This window comes from Manis pentadactyla, chromosome 3 (assembly GCF_030020395.1).
Source record: "Manis pentadactyla isolate mManPen7 chromosome 3, mManPen7.hap1, whole genome shotgun sequence".
In the NCBI taxonomy this organism is placed as follows: Eukaryota; Metazoa; Chordata; class Mammalia; order Pholidota; family Manidae; genus Manis; species Manis pentadactyla.
Genome location: NC_080021.1, coordinates 72,259,733 through 72,286,701, shown reverse-complemented (window position 1 = coordinate 72,286,701; position 26,969 = coordinate 72,259,733). Strand labels below are relative to the sequence as shown.

Below are 26,969 nucleotides of genomic sequence, written 5' to 3'. Positions count from 1 at the left end.
AATTTTCTGGAAGATTAAATACTCGTAATGAACAACACTGGCCCTGCTGGCAACTGAGGTCATGATGAACAGAGGTCCACTTTCTAGACTGCAGAAGGCATTGCCTTTATCTGGGAAGATCTACACTCACTTGGGATTGTGGTGGTTGTTCATTTGTTGGTGGTTAAGTAGGCCATAAATTTATAAGTACTCCAAGAACGAAAATCTCTAGCCCTAGCTATGGACTTAAATAGACCCAAACTACAGTTCTAGAATGTGCCGTTTCTCTTGATCAAATAAATTTAAACTTTTCCACTATATACCACAGTTTTAAAGTGATCTTTTCTTTCAATGATCAGAAATTGAAGTAAAAAGAATTGATGAATTTCAACTAGATTTTTTAAGAGTAACAACTGTGTATGGAATACAAACACATATTCCTTGACGTTTATTTGCTTTCCTTCCTGGTATGCATCATCTGATTCATTGACAGCCAATGGAATTACTTGAATATATGGAAAATGTAACCTTGATCTTCATAGTAGCATACATCTACCCAGAAAGCACTGTGTATCCATGTGAAGGCAACTACCCAGAATTTTATGCAAATTTTGTACATTTGTTCCTTAACATTTCTGCAAGTAAAAGTAAGATAATATTTGTATTTTATAATTTTGGGATTATTTTTTTCTCCAAGAAAATATAAAATTATTTTGCTAATGTATGCTAAACCCCAGCAAACTACAAGGTAATATGTTTTCCTAAGTGCCTGAACAGGCTAACCAACTGCCAGTACCAGGAAAGCTTCCTGTAATTGCCTCTAATGGATTTTGGCCTAGCCAGTGGAAAAAGTCTCAGAGCACTTGTGCCATTCTTCTTAATATCAGCTGGTGGTCAATACTGATCAAGACCTGTAAGGCCTTTGCTCCCAGAAGTTGCCATCAAAGAACCTGAAACATGTTTAAAAGATAAAGAACTGAGGCCAATGTAGGATAAAAAACTTGCCTGCTTTCTTGGAGTGAAGCAACAGAGATAGATAAAGACTAATTCCAGTATTTGTCCAAAGGAATTTGGAATATTGCATAGTAAAGGACACCACAAGATGAAATGTAAACATAGAAGGCACGGAGGGGAGCCCACTGAGAGGGGATTTAACTTGGGGAATTAAAGTGCATTCACATGACAGTGAAACACCTTATCAAAACCAGTGATGGAGAATGCAATCGACTGTCATCAAAAGCTCATGTCACTGGCCCACAAGCTTATGTAGAAATAGAAAAACAACTTAGTCACTCCTGATTTCAAACATACTTGAAACAGTGGCCATGTATATCTCATGAGTCAGTGAATATTTTATAAAAACATTGACATTTCACATGGAGTACTTTTATTTGTTGCTTTTTCTTTTCCCTCCCTTCCTCTCTTCCTCCCTTTTCTACCCCAGAAGAATTAAGAACTTCTGGTCAGAATCACTTTTCCTGCATTTTTGAGAATCATATCCTTCAGGTCATATAAAACATCCTAACTCAACCTGAAAAAGAGATACTATTTTAGGGAAGAATAAATACATTTTGCACACAAGTTGCCTTTCTGAAATGCTTTCTTTTGCAATCCCCAAGTATCATTCTTGTCAAGATAGTGCAGCAGTGTTTGGAAAGCATTAGCTCATCAACAGATGCTCAGAATCAAATAACTTACTAGGCATAAACTTTTTTTTTCAAATAATTGTAAAGCTTTGGTTTAGCCTTTTGCATACCTTGTGTAGTTAATTACCTAGGCCTTAATGTTTACATGTAATGAGAGTATTTACAGCTATAAACTACATAATTTATAATTGATGTAAATGGGTGTTATTATGTCAATTAGGCAGCTGTGTCCTCCACCTCTTGGTAAACAGCATTGAGGGATAAACTGAGTTTGCAGAGAGGTACCTTCTTTTCTTCATAACAGCTAAAAATAAATTACCTAGGTAGACCAGGCTGTCCAATTGTTCTCTGGTGAAGTGGATGGAAAATTCAGGCCCTTTCTTTTGACCTGTTGACTCCAGCAAACGGTCAATTTCCTCACGCAGCACCGCCATAACTTCTGGGTGCCGCAGAAGGTGATACATCACCCAGAACATAGCTGGAATAGTGTTTGTCAAAGAGGCCCAGAAAAGGGCGAAATGATGTGCTAGGAGAAAATAAGTGAAAAGGAAGATTAATAGCGTTTATTACACTGATTAGATTTGCAGTGTGCTAATTAAAAGATGTTAGGACACAGACCCAGCCAAGGATCAGTGCATGCTAATGAGGACCAATAGGCTTCTGAAGTCTAATTTTCTGCTTAATGAGAATAGTTTAAAATGTAATGTGCTGGTGGGGGGTGGAGAAGTGGGGGATGAGATAAGAGGAGTAAATGCATCTTAGTTATACTCTTTTCTCATTATCGCCATTAAGTATCTTGTTTCACCACCTCAGCAAAAAAAAAAAAAAAAAAATCAATTATCACAGAGGGTTGTTTCAGAGTAAAACATTTTATCATTAGCCAATTAGAAAGAGCATAAAAATTTTCAAGGTCACCATTTTGTCTTTTTATTTCAAAGGTCTATTGTACATTATTTTATTTTAGACAAGTAATCATTCAGAAGTTTCTTACCTCCCATTTCTGGGTCCTCCGGTGCATAGTATTTCTCCAGGATGTTTTGCCTCATTTGAATTAGTTCTGCCCATCCTTGTAGCTTAGCTAACTTTTCTGGCATAAATTGTTTTGTAATTTTCTTTTGAAGAAACTTGGCATTTCCTAGAATGGGTATGCCTGATACCAAATATGGGAACTTGTCATTAAATTTAAACATATCATCTTTTAGCTCAGTAATAATTTTTTTCCTGTCACCAGCAATAAATTTTCCATGCAGGGTAATAAATGTGATGTCAAATATTACTGAGCTGCAGAATGGCAACAGGTATGCCATATCCCAACTTGTAGTTTTTAATAGTTGGGCTTCAAAAACTTGTTTTAAATTCTGCATCATGTTTTCTGAGACTACGTCAAAAGGTTTTCCTTGTAAAAATCGATAGCAGACATGAAGCTCATCATTCAGGTCATCATTGTACATCAATTTTTTGATGGAAAATACTGTATCCAGCAGTTTATTACTAAATATTCGAAAGCTTAAATTGTGATTTTTCATCACTAAGTGGTACTGGAAAGAGTCCAGGATAAATGTAATGTAATTTCCTGAAAGAAAGAAATGAGAATATGAGCTCATGTGGAAGCAAAAAACAACAGAAAATATCTGAAATTTGAAAATGTTTTAATCAAATTTGAAAGACCTTTTTTAAAATTTTTAGTTTCATTTATTTATTGACAATCAGTGGATATACAATATCCATCTTCGTTTCAGATATACAACATAGTGATTCAAAGAAAGACCTTGGTAATTAACATTTAGAAAAGTGCAAAGTTTAATAATTCATTTCATTCAAAGGTTCAGGACACGTTTCCTTTCAGAATGGAGGATGGTGAAAAATACTCTGGAAGCTTGAAGTTAAATATTCTGGAATTCTAGATGACTTTTAAAATGATAGTGTAGTTCAAATATTAATTTTAGCTAAGCACTCATATATTTAAATTATCCTTCAAATATCCTAAGAATCCTTTGACTTAACCACTTCTCGTATTTTCTCCCCAATAATTCAAACAGAAAAGAAGCACACACAAAAAACAAATCAAACTGTTAAGATGCCACTGCATTACTGTTTATAAAGAGCTTCATAAAGAGCTATTTCATTCCTGGTGTCATCTTAGCTTTGGTTGGATATAATCATTTTCACTCAAATAAATAAAGATGTGGTATGAAGCAGGCACTCACAAATGAATGTCTACTGCTATACTAACAAATCACAAATGCCAGCATTTTCTTTATTATAGGTGAGAAACTCGTGGCTCAGGAAGATTTAGTAACATGTCAAGGTCACGCACTGATTTGTGACTGAAAAAGGATTCCAAATTAGAACCCATTCATCCATTCATTCAGTATTTATGGAGATCTGCCACTTGTTTGGACTTCTTTCCTCCTGCGATATAAAGATGTAAAGGAATCATTGTATCATTATGGTTAGTGATATAGCAGAGGTGTGAACACAATGTAAAGGCAGAAGAAAATGGAATCTGCTTTAGTTTGCCTGGACTTACCCGTAAGGGTTCTTGGAGGGGATGAATGACTTTTTGTTTTTTTTCATGTATCAGTGCTGTTCATCTTTACCCAATTAAAGACTTAGAGTCTGGGTAACAATACAGATGCCTGCCTGATCCTGATTCATAAGGCTTGGACGTGGGATCTACAAGTTTCTATTTTTGACAAGAGCTTCAAGTGGTTCTTAGAAGGAGGCACATTGAGGAACAGAGTCATACTATGGTCTGTCTCTCAAAACTGTCAGGGACCTTGGACAGTTCCTAGCTCACTCTCCCCACCCCAAGCCCACCGTTTATCAATTGAGAAAGCTGAAGCAAGCCAAGATAGTTAAGGGCCAAGACCATGCTGCCATTTTAATGGCAGAGCCTGGACAAGAAGTCATGCCCATGCACTGCTCTCTTCCTTACACAGTGCTGATTTCCCCTCACTGGAATGCTGTTTTGAGACTCTTTCTAATTAGAAGTATTATGCATGTAGTATTTAATAATGGCACTTAATAAGTCTTTGCTTTCCAAGAATACACATTAAGTTTAGATGCTGCTATAAACTTAATGCCCATTGTCTCCCAGCAAACAGTAAATAATTAGATATGGAAGTTTGTAGGATCATCTACACTTTCCTCTTCACCTCATCATGCTTCTGTGTGCATATGTGTGTACATTATGCATAGCTTTCTTAGATAAACAACTTCTCACTTGTTACTTACGGTAACTCAAACAGCATCACAGAAATTAAATTCAATTTGGTATAAGATTTAGGATGAAGTTTTGAATAATTTTCAACCTCATCCTAGAAACAGGATAAATGTTTTTGTTTTACAATTTTAAAACATAATTTAAGTTTTAATGTAATGTGAATACACATGTGCTATGATTTTTTTCTAAAAATAAATCACATGGCTTGAATTTTATTCACTCTATTTCTCCTTGATTTATTTAATAAGGCAGGCCAATCTAGCAATGAGGGTAAAGCTAGTGGGTATTCTTCTGGTCAGATCCTAAAGCTCCGTCTACAAAGTATACTGGAGTTTTTTTCCCCCTGAGAGAGCAAAAAGAACTCAACTGGATTTGGGCATATTTTATGACACCTGCTTTACCATAGCATCTTAATTAAACAAAACTGCCAGCATCTGCCTGAGAAATAATTGAAAAAAGAGTCAGTTCTCTTATTTTGCAGGAGATATAATTTTAGGCAAAACTGCATTTTTACAGGTGGTGATTCATACTTCTCTCCTTTCAGTAAATGAAATGATTTTGTTAAAAAATCTTTAGGGCAATTTTTAAAATTAGTCCCTAAAATTCAGAGAATGTATAAAAGGTTTATTTTGTAAAACACACAATTTTTAGGGAATACTTTGAAAATTTTCCAACCAATTTTCTATATTCATCAAAATCTCAGTGGAAAGACAAAACTGTATTTAGCCATGAAGCACAAGCTTCTGGCCACTGGCCTACTGAAGGAGAGGCTGTCTACACGTTAAGAGTTCTTATCTACCATCCATCACAAATACACTCTCTCTTTTTCTCTCTCTCCTTGTGGGTGAAGATATGGAAAGAAACTGAGGTTCATTTCAAACTAAAGGAGTAAAAGCTAAATGTGGAAAAATGGTTCTGGTTAGCAACCAATCATTAATAATTAAAAAAAAATAAGCATATAGGTTCTTTAAAAAAATAATTTCTGCTTAGTTTAAAGCAATTCATTTTTTATAAAGTTCTCCCTCTTTTCAAGACTCTTTACACTCCAAAGTTTGTAGTTTCTTTTTCTCACTCATATTTTAATTTTCAATATCAAGGCATTGTGTTTTACCTACTACTATCTTTCTAAATAAGATGTGGAGTGTTTTAAAAGTAGATGTTTTAATTTTCTGGATTTTACTTTTCAAGTGGGTTTGGAAGTACTAATAACTCTGGAGATGTTAGTTGGCTTTCCAACTTTTAATTTTCAGTATAAACAATTTAAGCTAAGTTTTCCAAAATTAATATTAATTTAAACCATCTGTCCACCATCTGCTAATGTGAGATGCAAACGAGAATTTCTTTGTAATCTTTAATCAGACAGTTAGGAAAACACATATACATTCATAAAATGAACTTATATTTCTTAACAAAGGAAATCAAAAAAGTTATTCTGAAGGCCATGTATTCTTGGAGCAAAATAACTTCTGCTCCAATGTGATTTTATGTAAATGAATGTCAAGTGATAATAGGCAAGTTACCTCGTTTACAAAGATCACAAGGTAGAAACAATATCCTTTGCCATGTTTTCAAAAGAGAAAAGAATGCTGTCAGCAGTTGATGTGAAATATTGATTTATGAAATTTTAGGCTTTCATTTGTCTAAAACATAAATGGCAAAATGGGGCTCACTTCGGCAAAAATAAAAATAAATAATATAAACACTACATATAAAATCTAAAAAAATAAAACTTTATAAATAATATACATACATATAATCATCCTTTTGAGCAGTAAATCTGAAATGAAGTCAAAATTTTTAATGTCTTCTTTGCCAATCATTTCATTCTCTTCCGTCTTTAGGAGTGGACTGGGTCTTACGATATTAACTCTAGTATTCCTGTATAACCTGCACATGATCCTTACTAGCTCAACAGCCTTAACACTTTCTTCAAAATTAATTCTTTAGGAAGGTGAAGCAACATGATGCAAAGTATATCAGTAAATGTTAAAAAAAAATTAGGTCATTCACCCTGATGTCTCAAGACACAAGAAGTTTGACATCTGGATCATTTTAAAGTGAATTTTGTTGTTTGCATTTTAGATATTCGGTGCTGTACAGAGACACATCATGGGAATTCAGGACAACTATTTGACTCTTTGGAATAGAAATGCCCAGTCAACCAATATGATAAATTTAAAATTTAAAGAAATTTTCCATAATTATAAGCTTTTAATCTCTAAGTTTAGCTTGTTCTTCAATAGAATTTTTTAAAACCTCAAGTTGAAACTATTAGGAAGAGTGGAATATTGACCAACTTTGTAATGTATGAAGATGACCACATTACATCCCCCCTGCCTTATTAGGGAGATTTCACTAGCTGTTGACAATGATGTACAGTGCTGCTTTGCTGGGGTGACATGTAGGGGAAATGATTCCGCGGCACCACCACACAAAACCAATTAGAGAACTATTTTCTGCGACAGGTCACGAATTGACGTGGTTTCTCATGAAAAGATGTACCTTTTAATTTCTTTATTAAGATGACATCCATGTCCCTTGAGACTTTATGGGATGACAGTCATTTGCTCATCATGCAAGAACATATACTCACTGAAATCATATTATGAGACAAGAGTAGAGGACTCTGTTCCTCATTTTACATTTTTCAAGTGAGCCATGTTGCAAACTGATCATTAGTCCCATATATATTAACAGGATTTCTTGACAGGAATTTATTCAAACTCTAGTAAGCAACCAAAGGGAAGTAATTGTACATGTTGCCTACTGTTGAGTTAAAAAACATAACCATGGTCAAATTATTTAGACACTAGAAATTCAGCAAGTTTCTCAGTATCTAAGGTTAAGATACCAAGTGTCAGCAGAAACTGGTTGTTTTTTGAAAAGTGAATAAAATTATTCAAATATGCCACAAATTTCTACTTAATCATCTTAGGTTATTTTTTGTATGGTGTATTAAAGAGGAAAACAGAAAATTTCAATAATCTATTGTATCTACTCATTAGAACATAAAGCTTAAGTTTTTAAAGTAACAGGTCTTTATTTGTATTGTAGAAGTATTTTGTCAACTCTGAAGTATTGGGAATTTCCTCATCAAATATTTATTGTGAATCAGTCAGTGCTGAGCTCTGGACTAAATGCTGGCAGTGGTGGAGCTAGAGAATAATGAAGGGAAACAGACAAGAAGACTAGCAAGAAATTCACAATTTATTAAATGTTATGACAGAAGTGATACTAGGAGTAACTGGAGCCTGGAGAGGAGGCATCAAAGAACACAGAGAGGGAAAATGGTCAGTGAAGGCTTTGGGAGCAAGTGATACGACTGTGGCTTCAATAGATGAGATCATGTGAGTCATCCCAACCATTTGGGTTCCCACATGAATAGGCAGTCTTTGATTCATCACAACTTATTCCTTTACTGGACAATGGCAAGTCTCTTCCAATAGTAATTGTATGCACTCTGATTTCAGAGACATTGAAATGGGGAAAAAAAAATCATGCGTCTTAAATACATTTACTGTAATTCTCATAAAGATTGCAGAGATCTGGGCTCCACCAACCTCTCCAGTGTCATCTCTGCTACTACTTGTCTTTTGTTTAATGCACCATTAATGTACTGAATTATTTGAAGCTTCCTCCTCACACACCATGTCCTTTTTGTGCCTCTGTGTTTTTTCTTGATGTTCTTTCTGCTAGAATGCTGTTCTTCTCTTTTTTGAGTCATCCTCACAGGATGACTCACATGATCTCATCTATTGAAGCCACAGTCATATCACTTGCTCCCAAAGCCTTCACTGACCATTTTCCCTCTCTGTGTTCTTTGGTGCCTCCTCTCCAGGCTCCAGTTACTCCTAGTATCACTTCTGTCATAACATTCAATAAATTGTGAATTTCTTGCTAGTCTACTTGTCTGTTTCCCTTCATTATTCTCTAGCTCCACCACTGCCAGCATTTAGTCCAGAGCTCAGCACTGACTGATTCACAATAAATATTTGATGAGGAAATTCCCAATACTTCAGAGTTGACAAAATACTTCTACAATACAAATAAAGGCCATAGCTAGTGTTTCTAGTCTAAGTGAGCTCTGGGTGTCATAATATAAAACTATATTATTTACTTTAAAAAAAGAGTCACTGTTACTTTAAAAACTTAAGCTTTATATTCTAATGAGTAGATACAACAGATTATTGAAATTTTCTGTTTTCCTCTTTAATGGTTTCATCCAGTTGGATTGTTTTTCTCTCCCAATTACATTAAGGTGGTAGCACTGAAATGAAGTTGCTCTATGTACAACAGGTAGCTTCTGATACTTGGCAGTAAGTTATAGTAAGGAGAAATTACCTAAATTCTTGAGGAATTGAACATAAAATTCCATGGCTGGTTTAAGGAAGATAAATGGGTTGAGCAAAGAAGGAAGCAAGCATCAAGATGACCCAGCTAAGGAGAACTTAGAGTGGGTTAAAGAACCAGAAGATGCAGTGTCAAGATGGGAAAGAAAAGTGTTTCAAGAAGGAATGAGGGATCAGCATTATCAACCTAGGGAGAGAGATCTAATCAGGTGAGGGTCTGTTAATGACCACAGCAAAGCACACAGCTAGTTAGTTAGGAGTTCTCCAGGAGATAAGCAACTACCTAGTGGCTGCAAATACAAGTAATTCTCTTGAAAAATCTGGATGCAAAAGAAAAAAAGGAGTGAAAAGTAAACTTAAGCATGGTTAAAAACTAAAGGTAAGGACCTAAGAAAGAAAAAAATCAAGATAAATGTGTGAGAGGAGTAAATAATGAACCACCACCTCAGAGAAGGCAGGATGTAAGGTTGTGGGGACAAGAAAATGGATCGTCTTGAATGGTCTTTGAAATTCGTGAAATGGTGTTGAGGATAGTTGTGAGACATCTGGTAGATATGAAGGAACCTGAGTGAGATCCTGCCTAACGTCTTTGGTTTTCTTAGGAAAAAAAGGAAGGAGACTGAAGTGTGTTACCACAGCCCAGTGAGAGATGGGGAGCTGGACATAGCCTTTACTGCCCTCCACGGGCACATCCAGCTGGAAGTCTGAGGGCAAAGCAGTGTGGATGATCTACTTCTTGGACACAGGACAGAGTCAAGTGATGAAAAGGAAGAGCTAGATGTAGAAGACTGTGCAAAGATGGCCACAATAAACTCTTTCTATCCCTCCTCAAGTGTTCCTTTGCAGTGTGACTGCCACTCCACCCAGGAAGAGGTGGAGTCTATTTCCCCTGAATCTGGGATGCCTGTCTTGCCTGACTAACAGAATGTGATGGAGTGAGGTTTTGTAGCATCTCAGCCTACAAGAGGCCTTGTGGCATTTCCTCTTGCCCTCTTGAAACACTAGCTGCCACATAAGGATGTCTTCCTGAGGATGAAACATCATGTGGACAAGAAGGCCCAGCCAGGCAAGCTGGAGCCCATGCTAGACCAGCCGGCCCCAGTCAAGAAGCCGGATGACTCAAGCCACAGAACTGATCCAGGTGAGACCAGTTGTTTTAAAGCATGAAACTTGACAGTTTGTTACACAGCAATAGGTAGCTGATACAGCTGGACAACATAGGTTTTAAAGGAGGATGAACTAGTAAGAACATTCCAGCTTTTCCTCTCAGCCCTATAATGTTGGGATATGTAGTAATCTATTTATTTTTCTTGTTTGTAAATGTTTTATTGAAGTTAGGAAAATAAAAAACCTTTTAAATTAAAAATATATTACTGGGTTTCTAGGGATTCAGGGGGATGGGAAGAGGACTGATTACGTGGAACATAGGATTTTTAGGGCAGGGAAATCATTCTGTGTGATACTGTAATGATGGATACATGCATAACATTCTGCATTGGCCAAAATTGAAGAACTGCACAACACAAAGAGTGGACCCTAATGTAAACCACAGACTTTTAATAATGTATCAACATTGGCTCATCAGTTGTAACAAATGTACAGCACTGATATAAGATGTTAATAATAGGAGAAATTGTGATCAGGGGAAAAAAACCTGAGATGTGGGAACTCTCTATACTACATACGATCAATTTTCTATAAACGTGAAACTGCTCTACAAAATAAAGTCTGTTAATACATTCTAGCTTTTTTTTTAACCCTTCTTAAAACCAAGTCAAACCAAATGAGAATGAAGATGATGGTAGGAAAGAGGGGCTCCCGAGGTGCCCTCAAGATGGCTCTATTATTCAGTTATTAATGTGAGGATTATTATGCTCAAAAACATAGTTTCTTTTGTATGAGTCTAGAAATAATAATATACAAATATTCCATATTTTGCCTAGGAGAAAAATATAATAACATTAAAGAAAAAATGAGAAATCATGATACATGTTAGGTGCTTATACAAGGCTGCTCACCCCCAAGGAGAATGGTGAAAGTGTCACCATGTTGCTTTTGAAGAGTTCTCATGAAACCTAAAGGATCTTTATTTAATTTCAGGATTTCTCCCAGGTAAGGAAGCCAGCCTTTTATCAATGGAGGCTCACCAGGTCTCCTATAAAAAGAAAAAAAGATTAAAGAAAAATCATTAAAGCATTCTTACTGTAATACATGTGAATTATTAATCCAGTATAGAAGTGAATGGATGAATTGCACAGCTTTCCTTCAGTGATTCTTACATAATCATAGACGTGTTTTTTAAGTCCCTCCAGTATGTATGGCTCTTGGGTAGACAGTTCAATCCACAGATTGTGGTGAGCAACTTTTTAAAGAAATTTTGTCTTCTAAGGCCCAAATGGCTGGTTGAAATGACAGACACATCCAGTAAACACTTTGTGCATGAGAGTGTTTGCTGCACTAGCATGTTAGATATCAGGTCGTGTAGTTGCCAAAGTAAAGCTCTTTGTCATCAGATGTCAATGAGACTGGAATTACATCATTAGGAAAGGGGCAATTAATATCTTGAAGAATCTTTCTTGCTTTTAAGAACAATAAAAACCTTAACATTATTTCCATGAAGTATATTTTCTTATATTCTTTTGTAAAGTTTTTTATTTTAATTACAAATGTATAGGAATATTTGTTAAATTTTACAGGACATGTTTTTTTTTAACATATGAAGCCTGTTCTATGAAACATTGCAACACTATGAGTTAAAAAACAAATTTCTTCTTTTTTGACCTATAATCCTAGCAAACCTGTACTTCAAATTTCTTCCTAGTTGTTTATTTGGTGAACTTAATCTGATTTAAAGTAAAAAAAAAAAAAAAATCCAAAGCCATTTTATCCTAGAAGGGATTAAAACAAATATTCAAGAGAACTCTCATGATTCTCTATCCCATCTGTGAAGATGACTTATGCTGCATGCAGTGCAACCCATTTTGATTAATCACAATACATTACTAGCTCAGATCTAATCAAAGATCAAGATTATGATCATACTTAACATGAACTTTTATGTAGCTAGATTAACCTTATCAAAAGCTTTTATTTTGCCATCATCCAATATGGTAGAATTAAACCTAAAAGATAAACAGATCTTTCAGGGGTAAAGAAATAAAATAAAACAAAAGAAATCCAAGGTGTGATAGAAATAAAGGAAATAGGCCCCGAAACTTTGCACTTTCTATTTTTTGGAAGACAGTTTATTTTCATAGAAATTCACAAAATGTGTGCTGTTGTCTAAATACTTATACTTAGAAATTGGAAGACAGAAACATTTCATAGAAATGTGATCTTACTCGTTCCCACTTTCTCCATTGTCTTCTTAAATGCAATCATTAGCAATAGAAAATTGCTTTTTTTGGAAATATAAAAGTGTACCAAGAAAATATTATAATAGTTCATTTTATATCCAAAGATGAAACAAGAAACTGAACATAAGATTTTAGAGCAGGATTTTCAAGACAGAAAATGTTAGAGCAGGCAGGGTTAGAAATCAATGCCTCTTTCAAAATTTGCAAGTAATCTAGTTCACAAAATTTCCTTTCACACTATTAACTCACTTCGTCAGTCTATTTTTACTTGGTTTTGTTTAATATTGTCTGAATGTTACATTGCATTACAAGATTTTGAAAAGCTTTTTGTCAGATCATAATTTAATGCAACTAATTTCATCCTCTCTGCTCTTTCATTTAGTCAAAAGCTGTATTCTTCATGGGATTTCTGCAGGGTGAGAGGAGAATGGAACTATGAAAACCAGAGAATATTAACTTAATGTTCAGAGTTAGGGAAACACATTAGGAAGCCATTTTACAGTTACCAAGATGAAAGGGTCATCATTTCTGACAGCTGTGTTCATTTTGGCAGCAATAAGCTTAAAACGATAAATTACCATGTCACAACTCTGCATATTTTCAGGAAAAAAATGGAGTGCTAGTTCAACTGATGACCTATCAAAGCCTTACGACTCCTGTTCAATGCTATCTTAGAATTCCTAACTAAAATGAAATAAGACAAGAAAAGGAAATATAGATTTATACAGGTTGAGAAAGAAGAATTAATATTCTCTTTGTTTGCAGATAATATGATCATCTATGGAAAAATCGCAAAAAAAAGAAAAATCAACCAAAAAACCCTCCTGGAACTAAGAAGTGATTATAGCAAGGTAGCAGAATACAAGGTTAGTACACAAAAGTAAATTGTTTTCCTATACACTAGCAACAAAAAAGTGGAATTTGAAATAAAAAAAGTGTAATACCATTTACATTGGCATCCATAAACATGGAATATTTTGGTATAAGCCTATCAAAGTACATACAATATCTATATCAGGAAAACTGCAAAACTGTGGTGAAAGAAATCAAGATCTAAATAAATGGAGAGATATGCCATGTATATAGATAGAGGATTCAAGATTGTCAAGATGTCAGTTTTTCCCAACTTGACCTATAGATTCAAGACAATCCCAATGAGAACTCCAGAAAGTTATTTTGTGGACATTGACAAACTGAATCTAAAGTTTATATAGAAAGGGAAAAGACCCAGAATAGCCAATATAATATTGAAGGAAAAGAACAAAGTTGGAGGACTGACACTACCTGACTTTAAGAGACTTACTATAAAGGTACATTAGTAATAAAAACAGTGTGCACTGGTGAAAGAAGAGACAAACAGATCAATGGGACAAAATAGAGGGCTCAAAAATAGACCTATACAAACAGTGAGTCAATCTTTAATGAAGGAGTAAAAGTAATTCAATAGAGAAAGGCTGGTCTTCTCAACAAATGGTACTAGATCTGGGCATCCACTTGCAAAAAGTACGAATCTAGACACAGTTCTTACACCTTTCCCAAAAATTAACCTGAAGTGAATCACTGATCTAATTATAAAATGCAAAACTACAAAACACCTAGCTGATAACCTGGAAAAAAGTCTAGGTGACCTTGGGGTTGGTGATGACTTTTTAGATATAACATCAAATGTATGATCCATGAAATAAAAGGAAAAAATACTTCATTAAAATAAAAACACCTGCTCTGCAAAGCACACTGTTAAGAGAATAAAAACCCAAGCAGCGCACTGGGGAAAAAAATCTTTGCAAAATACATATCTGATAAAGAACTAAATTAAACACATACAAATAATTCTTGAAACTTAACGTTAAGAGAAAAAAACAATTAAAAATGGGCAAAAAATATGAACTGGCCCCTTCCAAAGAAGTATATACTAATGGCAAATAAACAAATGAAAATATATTCTACATGGTATGTTATCAAAGAAATGCAAATTAAAATGAAGAACTATCATTACCCATCTATTAAAATGGCTAAACCCCAAACAATGACAACCCCAAAAGCTGCCAAGGATGTGCAGCAACAGGAACTTTTATTGCCGGTTGGAATGCAAAATGGTATAGCCACTTTGAAAGACAGTGTGGCAGTTTCTTTCTTACAAAACTAAACATGCACTTACTCTATGACCCAGTGATTATGATCCTTGGTATTTACACAAACGAATAGATAACTTGTGTTTACACAAAAACCTGCACACAAATGTTTATAGCAACTTTATTCAAAATTGCTAAAACTTGTGAACAATCAAGGTGAATGGATAAACAAACTGGTAAAACTCTTGCCAAACAAAAAATACATGGAGGAACATTAACTACATATTGCTAAATGAAAACTAATCTGAAAAGACTACGTATTGTGTGGTTACAATTACATGACATTCTGGAAAGGCCAAAACTATGGAGATTTAAAGATCAGTAGTTGCCAGTTTTTTTTAGGGGGAGGGAACAATGATTAGGTGGAGAATGGGATTTTTATGGGGGGTGAAACTCTTCTGTATAATACTATAATGGTGGATACACATTACTGCACATTTGTCAAAACCCACATACTGTACAACACAAAAAGGGATCCATGATGTAAACCTTAGGACTTTATTTACAGTAATGTTGGCTCAGTTGTAACAACTGGACCATACTCTCGCAAGATGTTAATAATAAGGAATACCAGGGGAATAGGAAGGGGGGGTCTATGGGAGCTCTGCAATGTCCTCCCAATTTTCTATAAGCCTCAAACTGCTCTATCTAATTAAGCCTACATATATATATACATATATATGTAAATGTGTATATATATATATATATATATATATATATATATATATATAAAATGAATATAAACTGATAAATCAGTTTCTTAATTCTAGGCATTAGTATTGGTCAATGTGTAAAGTGGCACAAACTACACTATTTTTTTTAGAGTAAAGGGTTCTAGGAACCAAAATGAGAAAATCACTGTGGATCACATCCAGCCATGAAGACCCACTTCTTGCAATGACTTCACCAGGAGCCATTATTATGGAATCCCAGGCACCTCCTCAGGACCCTGGCTAGGCAGAGGATTGTGTACCTTCTAGTTCAGGAAGCTATTTTTTAGTGACCTGAGGGACTTTGGCCGAAGTTATTTTCTTCCTTGGCATTACAGGGTTTTTGTCTACTTATTTACTAATTTTTCTACTTTTTCTTTAATCTTTTTCTCATGTTTTCTTTTGCTCACTCTTCCTTTTATTTTTTATTATTTTTCTCATTCTTTTCACATTTTTTCTTTCGTTTGTTAATATCTGTTTTATTTTTAAAGCTATTTGTTTAATTTTGTTTAAAAATTTTAAAAATCTGTTTTAAAAATATTTTAAAAAATATTTGTTTACCTTTACTTTTCTTTGGCATTAGGTTGATTCCATTACAATGATCAGTTTTTCAGGTGGGCTTTGGAAGTGATTTTTTGGGAAGCAATTCAGATCAAGTTTCTCCCCAGCTTTTCCCAATTTTAAACTGACCTTAGGACACTTTGCCTCCAAGTGCAAGAGTAAATGCAACATGCCGTGGCACCTCTCAGCCATCCCTGCTGAGGGGAAGAGGCCACGACCATAAACAAGGACACCTCTGCCAGGGTGACACTGGCCCGACCCATCCTCACTGGGAACCAGCTGACCATGAAGGTCATTAGCAAGAGTCCGCAGAATCCTTCTGTCTGCAGAGACTACCCCACAAAGTCAAAACAAGGAAGGCCTTGGGTCACCCCGATGTCATGAAATTACTTGAGACGATGGAGACTAAGGAAACACTCTACCTTGCCATGGACTATGCTAGTGGGACAGAGGTGTTCAATTACCTGGTGATACTGGAAGCATGAAAGACAAAGAGACCTCAGGCAAATTCTGCCAGTGTCTGCCATGTGGCAGTGCCCCCAAAAGGGTATTGTCCACAGACCTAAAGGCAGAAAACCTGCTCTCCGATACTGACATGCACATCAAGACAGCAGACATTGGCAATAAATTGGATACACTGTGTGGCAGCTCCCTTATGCTGCCCCAGAACCCTTTTCAGGGCCAAATGTAAGATGGGCTCACGACGGCTGTGTAGAGCCCAAGACATCCTATATATGCTGGTTGGTGAATACCTGCCATTTGATGGACGTAACTTAAAGAATCAGGAGGAGCGGGTATGAGCAGAATACACCATACTCCCTCTTCTTGTCCATGCAGTGTGTAAACCCGCTCAGTACATTTCTCATGCTCAATCTCAGCGAGAGAGGCACCTGAGAGGGGATGATGAAAATTCCATAATGGATGCAGCTCATGAAGATGAGCGGCTAAAGCTTAAATTGGAGCCACTCCCTGATTAGAAAGACCCAGAAGGACTCAGTTGAAGGTGTGCTCAGGCTCCACAGGGTGAGGAAGGGTGGGGAGAAGCAGTGACACAGTGTGAAGGCTGTGAAGAGTACTCCTGAGTCCTTATCCACAGAGACATCCTGCCGTGTGTATGACACGCCCCTCAGAGAGCCCATCAGGATTTACTCTTCAGAGAAATGTGCTTACTGTGTACCTTTAAGGCAGTAACACAGTTAAATAACCACAGGCACAACAGCATAACATTATCTTCCTAGAAGAATAAGGTACTATAAATACAAAGAGAAGGGCTGGGGTGGTTTATGATATTACTAGTTAATATTTCTGGGTGATGAGATTACAGGGTTAGGTCATGGGGGTGTCTTCTAATTAGCCTAGCACATACATAGTGCTTTGGAAGAGTACTTGTATTTATTTTGCAGGTTTTCCCTTAGTTTGGGTTGGCTGATGTTTTCTCATGATTAGATTGAGGTTGTAACACTTTTGAGAAAGAATCCCACAGACATGACGTGCCCGTCTCAGTGTATTGTTGTTTGTATTTTTTAAATGCCATTTTAGTGTTAAAATGAAAATCATGTACAGAAGGCACTGTCTTCTAAAAAGTAGTTGATAGCAAAAAATATATTAAAAATAAACAAATAAATACAATCTGCAAATGAAGGCTGGTTCTAAAAATGAGCACAATATTCCCAAGGTGGGTGAGTGGAGACAGCCTAAGGGTCACCCTAAGGGCAAGCAGATGCCACCCCACCCACACCTGGAAAATGTAGAGCAGACACCAGGGGTCATATTCTGTAACTGCACAAAGTGTGGACACACGGTGCTTCCTGGGATAGCCATCACTTCTACAAGGGTGCAGGCAACATGCTAGTGAGGCAGGCAGTTGGTTTCTGTGACAGCTATTGGGTGGAAGGTGCTCATCACACAGGGCTGCAGTTGCCAGACTCTGACGACTAAGGTCCCTCTGATTGGCTCTTCAAGGGCTCTGCTCGGAGGAAGAAGCCTTGTGGCATGAAGCACACTATTTCCGCTCCCTCATGGAACATGTTAGGGAACATAGAACCTCATGTTGACAGCGAACAGGTCAATTTTTTTCTTGATAAATCATATATTCTTTAGGTCTCGATTCATATGTTGAACATAAATGATCTGCTTCATATTTGTTTACTGCAAATCAGACTGTAATCTCTTGTCAGGATGAAAATTAATCCAACTCTGTCTAGAAAAATTACAGAATTCATTACACTAAGTAATCTCTACTGTACCCTGCACTTAACCTTCACTTTTTTCCCAGTCCTATAATCTCACAAATCCGCTAGTGCTGTATGATTGGCATCTGGTGTTCACACAACCTCTGCTTCACAAGAATAAATGAAAAATCCCTCGATAAAAAATGCCACTTTTCAGTCTGTCAGTGATTCAATGCTCTGTTCTTTGGTAACTTTCGTGCAACTCTCGAAGTTCTCTCAACTCTGTGGGTCATAAATAAGGCCTTTACTCTTAGAACTGTTTTGGCTCTATCAGAATGGCAACTGACTTAAAACTTGATTTAATTTCCTGGTAGCAAAGATATTACTGTTCAAGCACTTTTGATCCAAGCATTAAATGTAATGGCAAGCATTGTGTAAAAGCAAACAATGCTTGAATGGTCACAAATTTCTCCATTATTGGCATGGAATCTCAGCAAAACCAACATGAACATGACTAAATATATCTTCAGACCACCGAGCATAACTTTTCAAGTCATATCCCAGTTCAATCTTTAGTAGTCAATCTATGCAATTGTATGATCTGGACAAAGCTTTGTAGAATGTGCCTTGTAAACTCAATTTCATTAGCAGATTTATACTAATGCCTTGATCAAGTGAGTGACTTGTAAATGCTTCTTTGGATAAGAAGCCAAACCACATACATGCAGGATTTCACTCAGAGAAGTCTATCATTGGGCTTTTTATTTTAATCTGGGAAGGATGCCCAAGTTGGCACCAATGAAATAATGTCAAGGCATATTTAAAAAAAAAACCTATCATTTAAAACTTAATTGAATCTCAAGCAGGCTTCACAAAAATGACCACAACACTAGGGTACATTTCTTTATGAACCTGACCCTGTGTTAGTAGGGCGTTCAAGCCATAATTAATTCCCAGGTGCCTTGCTGCAAGAGCCTGCTGATTAATTTGGCCACACTGCATGGCTCAGATCTCAGGCTCTGCCAACTACCACCAGTTTGGTAACTTTGGCCAATTTACTTAACCTGTCTGTGCCTCAGGTTCCTCATCTTTAAAATGGCTGGAATACTGCATTTTCCTCACGTGAGGATTAGATGAGATGAGTTGATGAATGTAAAGAATTGAAGGCAATGACTTGGTCATAGTAAGAGCTCAAAATGTGAACTGCTGTTACTATTATTATCTTTACGTTGTTACTTGGGATCATTGAAATACAAACCTAAACACGGTTCTCTCTTAATTTCTCTTTGCTCAAAGTTTTCAATACAGTACCAAATTTTAAGATATTTTTCATTTGCTTTCATGCTTTCTTTATTTGCCTAATTTAGATTTTAGTTTAGGGCTGCCATATATGATTTTCTGGTCAGGAGATGGGGCATTACAATCATCTTCCTTCTTTGAAAGAAACTATAACTTTTCAGGCTTTGTGTTCTCTAAGCAAACACATGCAAAGGAACAAAAGTGGCTCAGAAGAGTACTGGATTTTAGGAGAAAGGTGGTCAAGAATGTTTAAATGGCCTAGACAATTCCAAAAGAGGCAAATTGATTCATAAATTAAAGTCATTCCTACTCCTTAATTAAGATAGAAAACCATGCAACTGAATTTGTGATTCAGTTGGACTCCATGGACTCCATGGAAGAGATACAATTCTATTTACTCATTTCTGATATTTGATTAAATCATTTGATTTGGAAATGTTTAATAGAAAATCAGAACCCACAGTTCTATGGAAACAAAGTTATAACAGAGGATTAGCCCAGAAAGCCTTGATAATGACAACATAGAGATCAATGCCAATAATATATAAATGCAGAGTCAAGTTATTAAATGACATTTCATCAACCCAAGCCAATGAAAAAACAAAGTTCCAAATTCTGAAGACCAACATTAAAATAATCAAGCATAGTTTATCAGACCCATAGGAAAGGCCATTCAAGGGTACTCTGGTTTGCTGAGGTGGGAAGCTAATGAAAAGCCCAAGGACCATATGTTACATCTGCTTCATAATGCAATAATTTATAGCCATATTTTAATGTTGGCTAAAACATGAACATAGCAAAAGCTAATGGTATCTCTTCATTTGTAACACAGCACATGGCACTGAGAAAGGTAACATTTTGATAACTTAGAGGGCTTTTTGGAAGGGAAAATACCATTCTTTTCCAAAGATTGGTTCCTAACTTTGGCTGGTGATTTTAGGTCACTGCATAAAAGGAGTGTGTAATTACTTCAGGAGATCCACCATCACAAATATTATTAACATGGAATGTAGAAGACCTGGTATCATAGTTATATACAGAAATCACTAAGGTTTGCAGATTCTAAGATTCTATTAAAGGTAACATCTTATTTTAAACATAATGCGTGCAGTGTCCTTAGCTTATGCTATCCCCTCTTATTATACGCTCCCACTTGTTTTGTGAACTCAATTTTCAGTGTTCATACCATAATCACTATTTAGGTAGTGTTCAACTGCTTTGTTTTTGTGTTTGTATCATTTTCTATGTACCCGTCACTAATTCATATCTCTTTCAGTACTCTCTAAATTCTCTCAATATGGGCAGACATATGGTCCTGTAATTTTCATATAGCTCCTTTCCTATTCTCCATCAATTTTTCTTTTGCTCCATTTAATAGGTTTTCTTAATCTCTTTCACAGATTTTTTCTACTTTTAGGTATTTAATTTTCAAGAGTTCTTTTGTGCTCTGTGATTATACCTTATACAAATTGTATTCCATTCTTGTTTTATGAATGCAATTTCTTCTCTTATCTCTCTAAGACTGTTAAATAAAATTTGGGGGGATTTTTTTTTGTTGTTCCTGAATTGTCTTCTCAGAGTCTTTTTTGTTTGTTTGTTTCTATGTTGTGGTTTCTCTCTTTCATGATGTAACCTTTTTTCAATGTCTCATCATCCTTAGCTTCCTTCCACATTTAAGAACAAGGCTGTGTGTGTGTTGGTGGGACTGGTAGAATTCATACCATGACTGGAAGAGGATCTACTCATTTTAACGAGCTACCTCCTTTGTTAGTTAAATGGATGAGGCTGCATCTTTTTTATGAACTTTAATTTCACTTTGGGGACTTTGGGAATAGGATATAGTATGCAAATATATGTAAATACATCTTCGGTGTTTAGTAAAATGTTAACATTAATCAATATTGAGTTATTTACAGAGGTAAGGATAGAAGATATTATCACAAAATGGAAGGTTAGCATTAGAAGTCAGAAAAGAAGGAAAGACGATGGGTACTATAGTTATACAAGTTGTCAGTTAAAAATTTTAGGGTAGAGTAAGGGCTTTTATTATTTCACTGTTGTTTCCTAAATTACTCCAAAATGTCCAAAAGTGATACTATCTTGTGTTAGGAGCTGGGAGGGTTAGGAGGAACTGGTAGAGAGAATTGAGGTTTATATTCTTGTCATTCGGAGAAGTATTCGTGTGTGTGTGTGTGTGTGTGAATGCACGCACATGTATGCACATGTGTGTATTCATGTAACTATATTTTGAACTGGGACTTGGGCAAAGTGATGCTGATGTAGTAATATATTAATTTTTTCCACAGAACACACTTCAAAGCACAGATGTTTGAAGTTTCATTAGAATAAAAAGCACTGAAAAATCAAGAACTCTGATATCTCTTTCTAGTTCCTCAGATACTTCCTCATCCCTTTTCAGAAATAACTGGATTTTGACAGAGCCTTATACATCTATAGAAGATGTTTTCTCCCCTCTTCTATAAAAAGGGCAGAAACAAAGAAAACAGAAACCACTAATAGGTTTGTAAATAACCATTCTACCACTCTGAGAGCATACAGGTAACTCCTGAAAATGCTCATTAAATGCTTGTTAATGACCACATAAAATTTATTGTTTCTCTTCTAGAACTGAAAATTCCATCCTGTTATTTTCAAGGTATTTTACTTCAAAACATGAATGTGAAAGAAACAAGCAGTTTACACACACACACACACACACACACGCACACACACAATATGTGTGTGGGCATGTGTGTGTGTGTTTACGGCGAGGAAAGTGCTGTAAAAATTAGGGAAAAATATATAAAGATGTCTTTTAACTCTATAATGAGACCACCCAATAAAAAAATGGACAGAAGACTTGAATAAACATTATACCACTGAAGACATACAAATGGCCAATAAGCACATGAAAAGATGTTCAACATAACGAATCTTTAGGGAAATGAAATTAATAACTAAAATGAAGTATTGCTAGTCACTTGCTAGAATTGCAAAAATCAAAAAGAATGGCTGTCTCAAGTGCCAGCAAGTAGAGGAACTGGAACACTCATATGCGGCTGGTGAAAACAAAATAGTAGTCACTTGGGAAAAGAGTTGAGCAGTTTCTTATGTTAAACATACCTACAATACAACCCAGCAATTCCACTTGTAGGTATCTCTACCCAAGAGAAATGAAAACATATGTCCACACAAAGACTTGTATGACTATTCATAGCTGCATGAATCAATAAGCCAAAATTTAGAAACCATTCAAATGTCTACTAGTGAGCAGGTGAACAAAAGATGGCCTATCTACATAATGGAATATCATTCAACAGTAAAAAAAAGGAACAAACTGCAACAACATTGATAAATTTCAAATGTATTATGCTAGGAAGAAAGACAGACATATGATTCCATTTATATGACATTTCTAGAAAAGATCAAAATAGAGGTGAAAGGCAGATCAGTTCTGCCTTAGGGTTGAGGGTGGGAGTTGGGATTAAATGCAAACAAGCGTAAGGGAACTTTACAGATGATGGAAGTGTTCTAAACTGGATCGTGATGATGGTTGTGCAACTGTGTCGGTTTGCTGAAACTCATCAAACTGCACACTTAAAACGGATGAATTTCATGGTATGCCTCTCTAAAGCATATCTTAATGAACCCATGGGGAAAAAATATGGGGCATTTTTGTATGATGTATTTTCTACTTCAACTATTAGACAATTCTTTCAATGAAATATATGTCAAAAATTATATTTTAATTTGTGTTATTAGGAAATGAAAAAGCAAGAATCATTTAACAGAGCATAAGCAGTAGGTTTAAATTTAGATGCTGTTGGCAATATTTGGACCATTTCTAAAGGATGAAGAGATACATATTTTATATTTTCTAAATAAAAATCTCTATTTTACTGATTTAGCTGGACAACCTATATGGCTTCTGCGAAATTCCCTAAGTAGAATAGTGTCCTGAAACTGGAGAGTTTTGAGACATTCATCAGATGTCTTTCAAATAGGGAAACAGAATCAGAGAGATAAAATAACTTGTCCAAAGTCACACAGCCACAAAGTGGGAAAAATATCCTGATGCCCAGTCCAGTGATTTGTTTTCTCTGTACCATACTACCCAAGGAAAAATAAGCACATGTCAGGATTAAGGGAGTCCTGACTTTCAGAAATCAGATTTTTCTCTTTTCTGATATGTTTTGCACTTGCAGTGAGCCCAGAGGTGAAAATCCTATGAAGTAAATAAACATAAGATGTTGTCTCCCACAGGGCAACTTCTGTTTATGGCTAAATGAGCCAAGACGAAGAAACACTTCAAATAAAAGACTCAGCTGGAATGACACGGCAAAGAGGCTGCTGAGCTTGGAAGGGAGTCTGGCACATAGCCACTGTGATTCATAAACTATAATGTAATAAACTTGTATGAACAAAAATCTAATTTCCATATTCAACACTGGTTACCTGAATGAGCCATATGAGAGCTAATTTTTGGAAACAACATTAATTCTCTGGAAACAAAATGAGCCACTTGATACCAGGCAGACTGTGGTATCTAAAGGGTTTCCAATTCTCCATCCTAAACATACCTTTTCTCCATCTCAGCTTTCAAGAGATGTCTCTAGAAACATCTTAAACTGAATCTTACTCTAGTTTGATGTTTCAAAAAAAAAATCACCTCTAGTTGATGTGAATATAATAATTGGCCAAAAAATAGGCATCTGATGGAAAAAAAGATGAGGCCATCTGAGTCTCAGAAACTTTTAGTCTTCAATACCACCAACTCAGAGAGCGGCACTGTTTATAAGTGACAGTGACTAAAAGGATTTGTGGCACCAAAGTTCTTAGAGACTAGAACCAGCAATATTTGCCCAAAAGGCTCATGCAAAATCTCAGTAAAGCCCTGCAAAATTCTCTGCAAAAAAGTAATATGAGGACTTATCTTCCTTAAACGTACATTTTTCAGGAGCAGCTTAAGGGCTGTGATAAACTGCAGTAGTGTTCAAAATATCCACTGTTCCTTACTGTAGGAACATTATTCATTGATGCCCTATTGATGCCAGGCTGAATCATGTGACCTTCTTTAGCCAATGGACTATAAGCAATGATGCACACCACTTCCCAGCAGAAGCTTTATGAGCTGTTACATGGTTCCACTATGCTCTCCTCCTATTGACACAAGTCAAAAAATATCCCACACTGAATATTCTCCTTAAATCTGGAACCAGGAATAAAGACAATACCTCATGGTGAACACACAGATGGAACAAGTAATCAATTTTCCACTTGTAAGCCACAGAGTTATTTGTTACTGTATTATAACTTAGCCAAAGGTAGCTAAAACAATAGTTAAACAAAAAGAGATTTGTTTGGAATTGTGAGCAACATGGTACTTTATAGACTGTATACTGATTGCAAAATAAAAGTGTTGATATATACTTCCATCATCCTAGACTAATGTTTTGCAAACACTTTTGATCCAAATTTTAATCTAATAGTACTTGACTCTAGATTCACCATAGAACCACCAGGAATATTAAAAAAAAAATTCTGCTCCCCATCTCTGAGATGGTGATTTATTTGGTATGGGTTAGAAACTATTATTTCAACATGTGGGAATTCCTCAGTCCTTCCACAGAGGAAGGCAAGAGGAAGAGCTACTGTTGCAGTGTGGCTAATCAAGGTCGGGGGCCCACACATCCTAAGGGATCTGTCCCTGGAAGAATTAGCAAGATTTTAACCTCTTGTTTTACATTCCAATTATAGCTAGCTATAGAACATTTTAAACTGAATTACTATAACATACATTTAATTATCAATTTTCATATGTATCTTTTGGACATATTTGTTTTATACTAATAGGCATGCTTTCATTCCTGAAAAGTTGCTGCCTTAATTTGGCCTTCTAGTCATAGAAGATGCTCAAATTGTCTCTTATCTGGTCATACAGTTCTTTTAGATGACAAAAATTTCAAATGAATTTGAAATATCAGTTAGCTGGGTCACCCATTAATCAATGGATCAATCAACTCATTAATTCTAACATTACTTTGTATTTAATTTGTGTCAGTGTTCTAGATGACCTGGCTGCAAATAAGAATAAAGGGCAGAGGATCTTCTCTGGGAGAGCTCAGTGTTGATGGAGATGGGTACGAGGTATATACAAAAAGATAACTGAAATACACTCTACTATGACGGTGGGGGTTATTATGGATTATGAGCTTAACCTTGTCACTCATTTCTTAATGTGATTCAGTTTTTCTAGGAGACTTCTGTCATTCGTTTTTCCTTGTTATCACTCAAGAGAATTTAACACCTTAGTCCATGCATCTGATCCTCCATTCCATATATCTGGTCTCAGTATACTTTCTCCAAAAGAATACTGTTGTTCAACAGAAATACAATGTTATTTAGTGACTGCACCTGTCCTGGCCATGTAAACTTATGTCTGAATCCCCCCATAAATACGCAAGTCCCAGAATAGTTTATTCATAATCTTGCAGGACGTATGTGCATTCTTCCTCAATGCATGTCATTGACACACCAGTGCTTGGTACATGGTCTCTCACTGCTATCTCCATATCTCTGTGAAGTAGAAACTTAGAATATTTAATTCATTCTGTTTTTCTCTAGCCTCTGCTAGTCACTGGCAACTTTGCAATAATTATTTTTCTTGTGATATAGTAATATTCATATCACAAGAAGGTTATGTTAAAAGTAGTTTAGTGGAAGGTATTGGAATACTTTTCCTATGTTTTATCTAGAAGATACTACATACCTTTTCTCAAAATTTAACTCTCATTTAAAATGCATTATTGCAATTTCTTCTGAAGGAGATATGGGAAAATCAAGTGATTAATAGATTCCATACTCTAAAACCATCAACTATCAGGTTTCCAAAGTGACCTGAGATTTAAAAATATAATATGAATAATACTTTATAGACAATAAGCATTAGCATCAGCCTTCCATGCCCACATGCTCTAGAACATATGCATATGCTTAAAATAAAACTACTTTACAGTTTATTTAACTTCAAAATAAAAAGGACATAAGTTATCAGAGGCTTTGATTCAATACTACTACTGCCAGAAGAAAGGTATATGTTGGATATTCCATACAGGTCAAGTTTATTCAAACTCTGTGAATGCTCCTAATAATAAAATGAAGCAAACAGGTATAACTAGATGTATTACTATAAACTGCCTTACTGTCCTAAAAATAATTAAAAGCAAAGTCAGAGATCACTCATACATAGAAATATTTAGTTCTTTATGTCACAGGTAAAACCATTTTCAAACATAGCCTGGCAAAGGGTTTTTTAAAGTTTAAATTATAATAGCTTTGTAATTTCCTCTTTAATTTGAACCTTTTAAAAAACTTGTAACTCAAACTGGGAACTAAGAGCCACAGAACACTTTCTGTTTGGCCTTCATGGAGCCTGTCATCCAAGTGAAAATAATATTATTCTACAGGGTGCCCAGGCATTTCTGCTCTAAAGCAACGTGGGGTTAGGCCCAGAAAAGGCCAGTAACCTGTGGAACCTTTC

General features: G+C 35.7%; 1 protein-coding gene across 1 annotated transcript in view; it reads right to left on the bottom strand.

Moving 5' to 3' along the window:
- The window catches only part of LOC118923557 (cytochrome P450 7B1), a 173,537-nt gene that overhangs the window by 21,605 nt on the left and 124,963 nt on the right, over positions 1-26,969 (bottom strand). The window contains exons 2-4 of the mRNA XM_036907502.2: positions 11,219-11,355; positions 2,617-3,198; positions 1,945-2,151 (exon numbers count right to left, since the gene is read on the bottom strand). Of these exons, the coding sequence (XP_036763397.2) occupies positions 1,945-2,151; positions 2,617-3,198; positions 11,219-11,355 (926 nt within the window). The remainder of the gene's footprint in view (positions 1-1,944; positions 2,152-2,616; positions 3,199-11,218; positions 11,356-26,969) is intronic.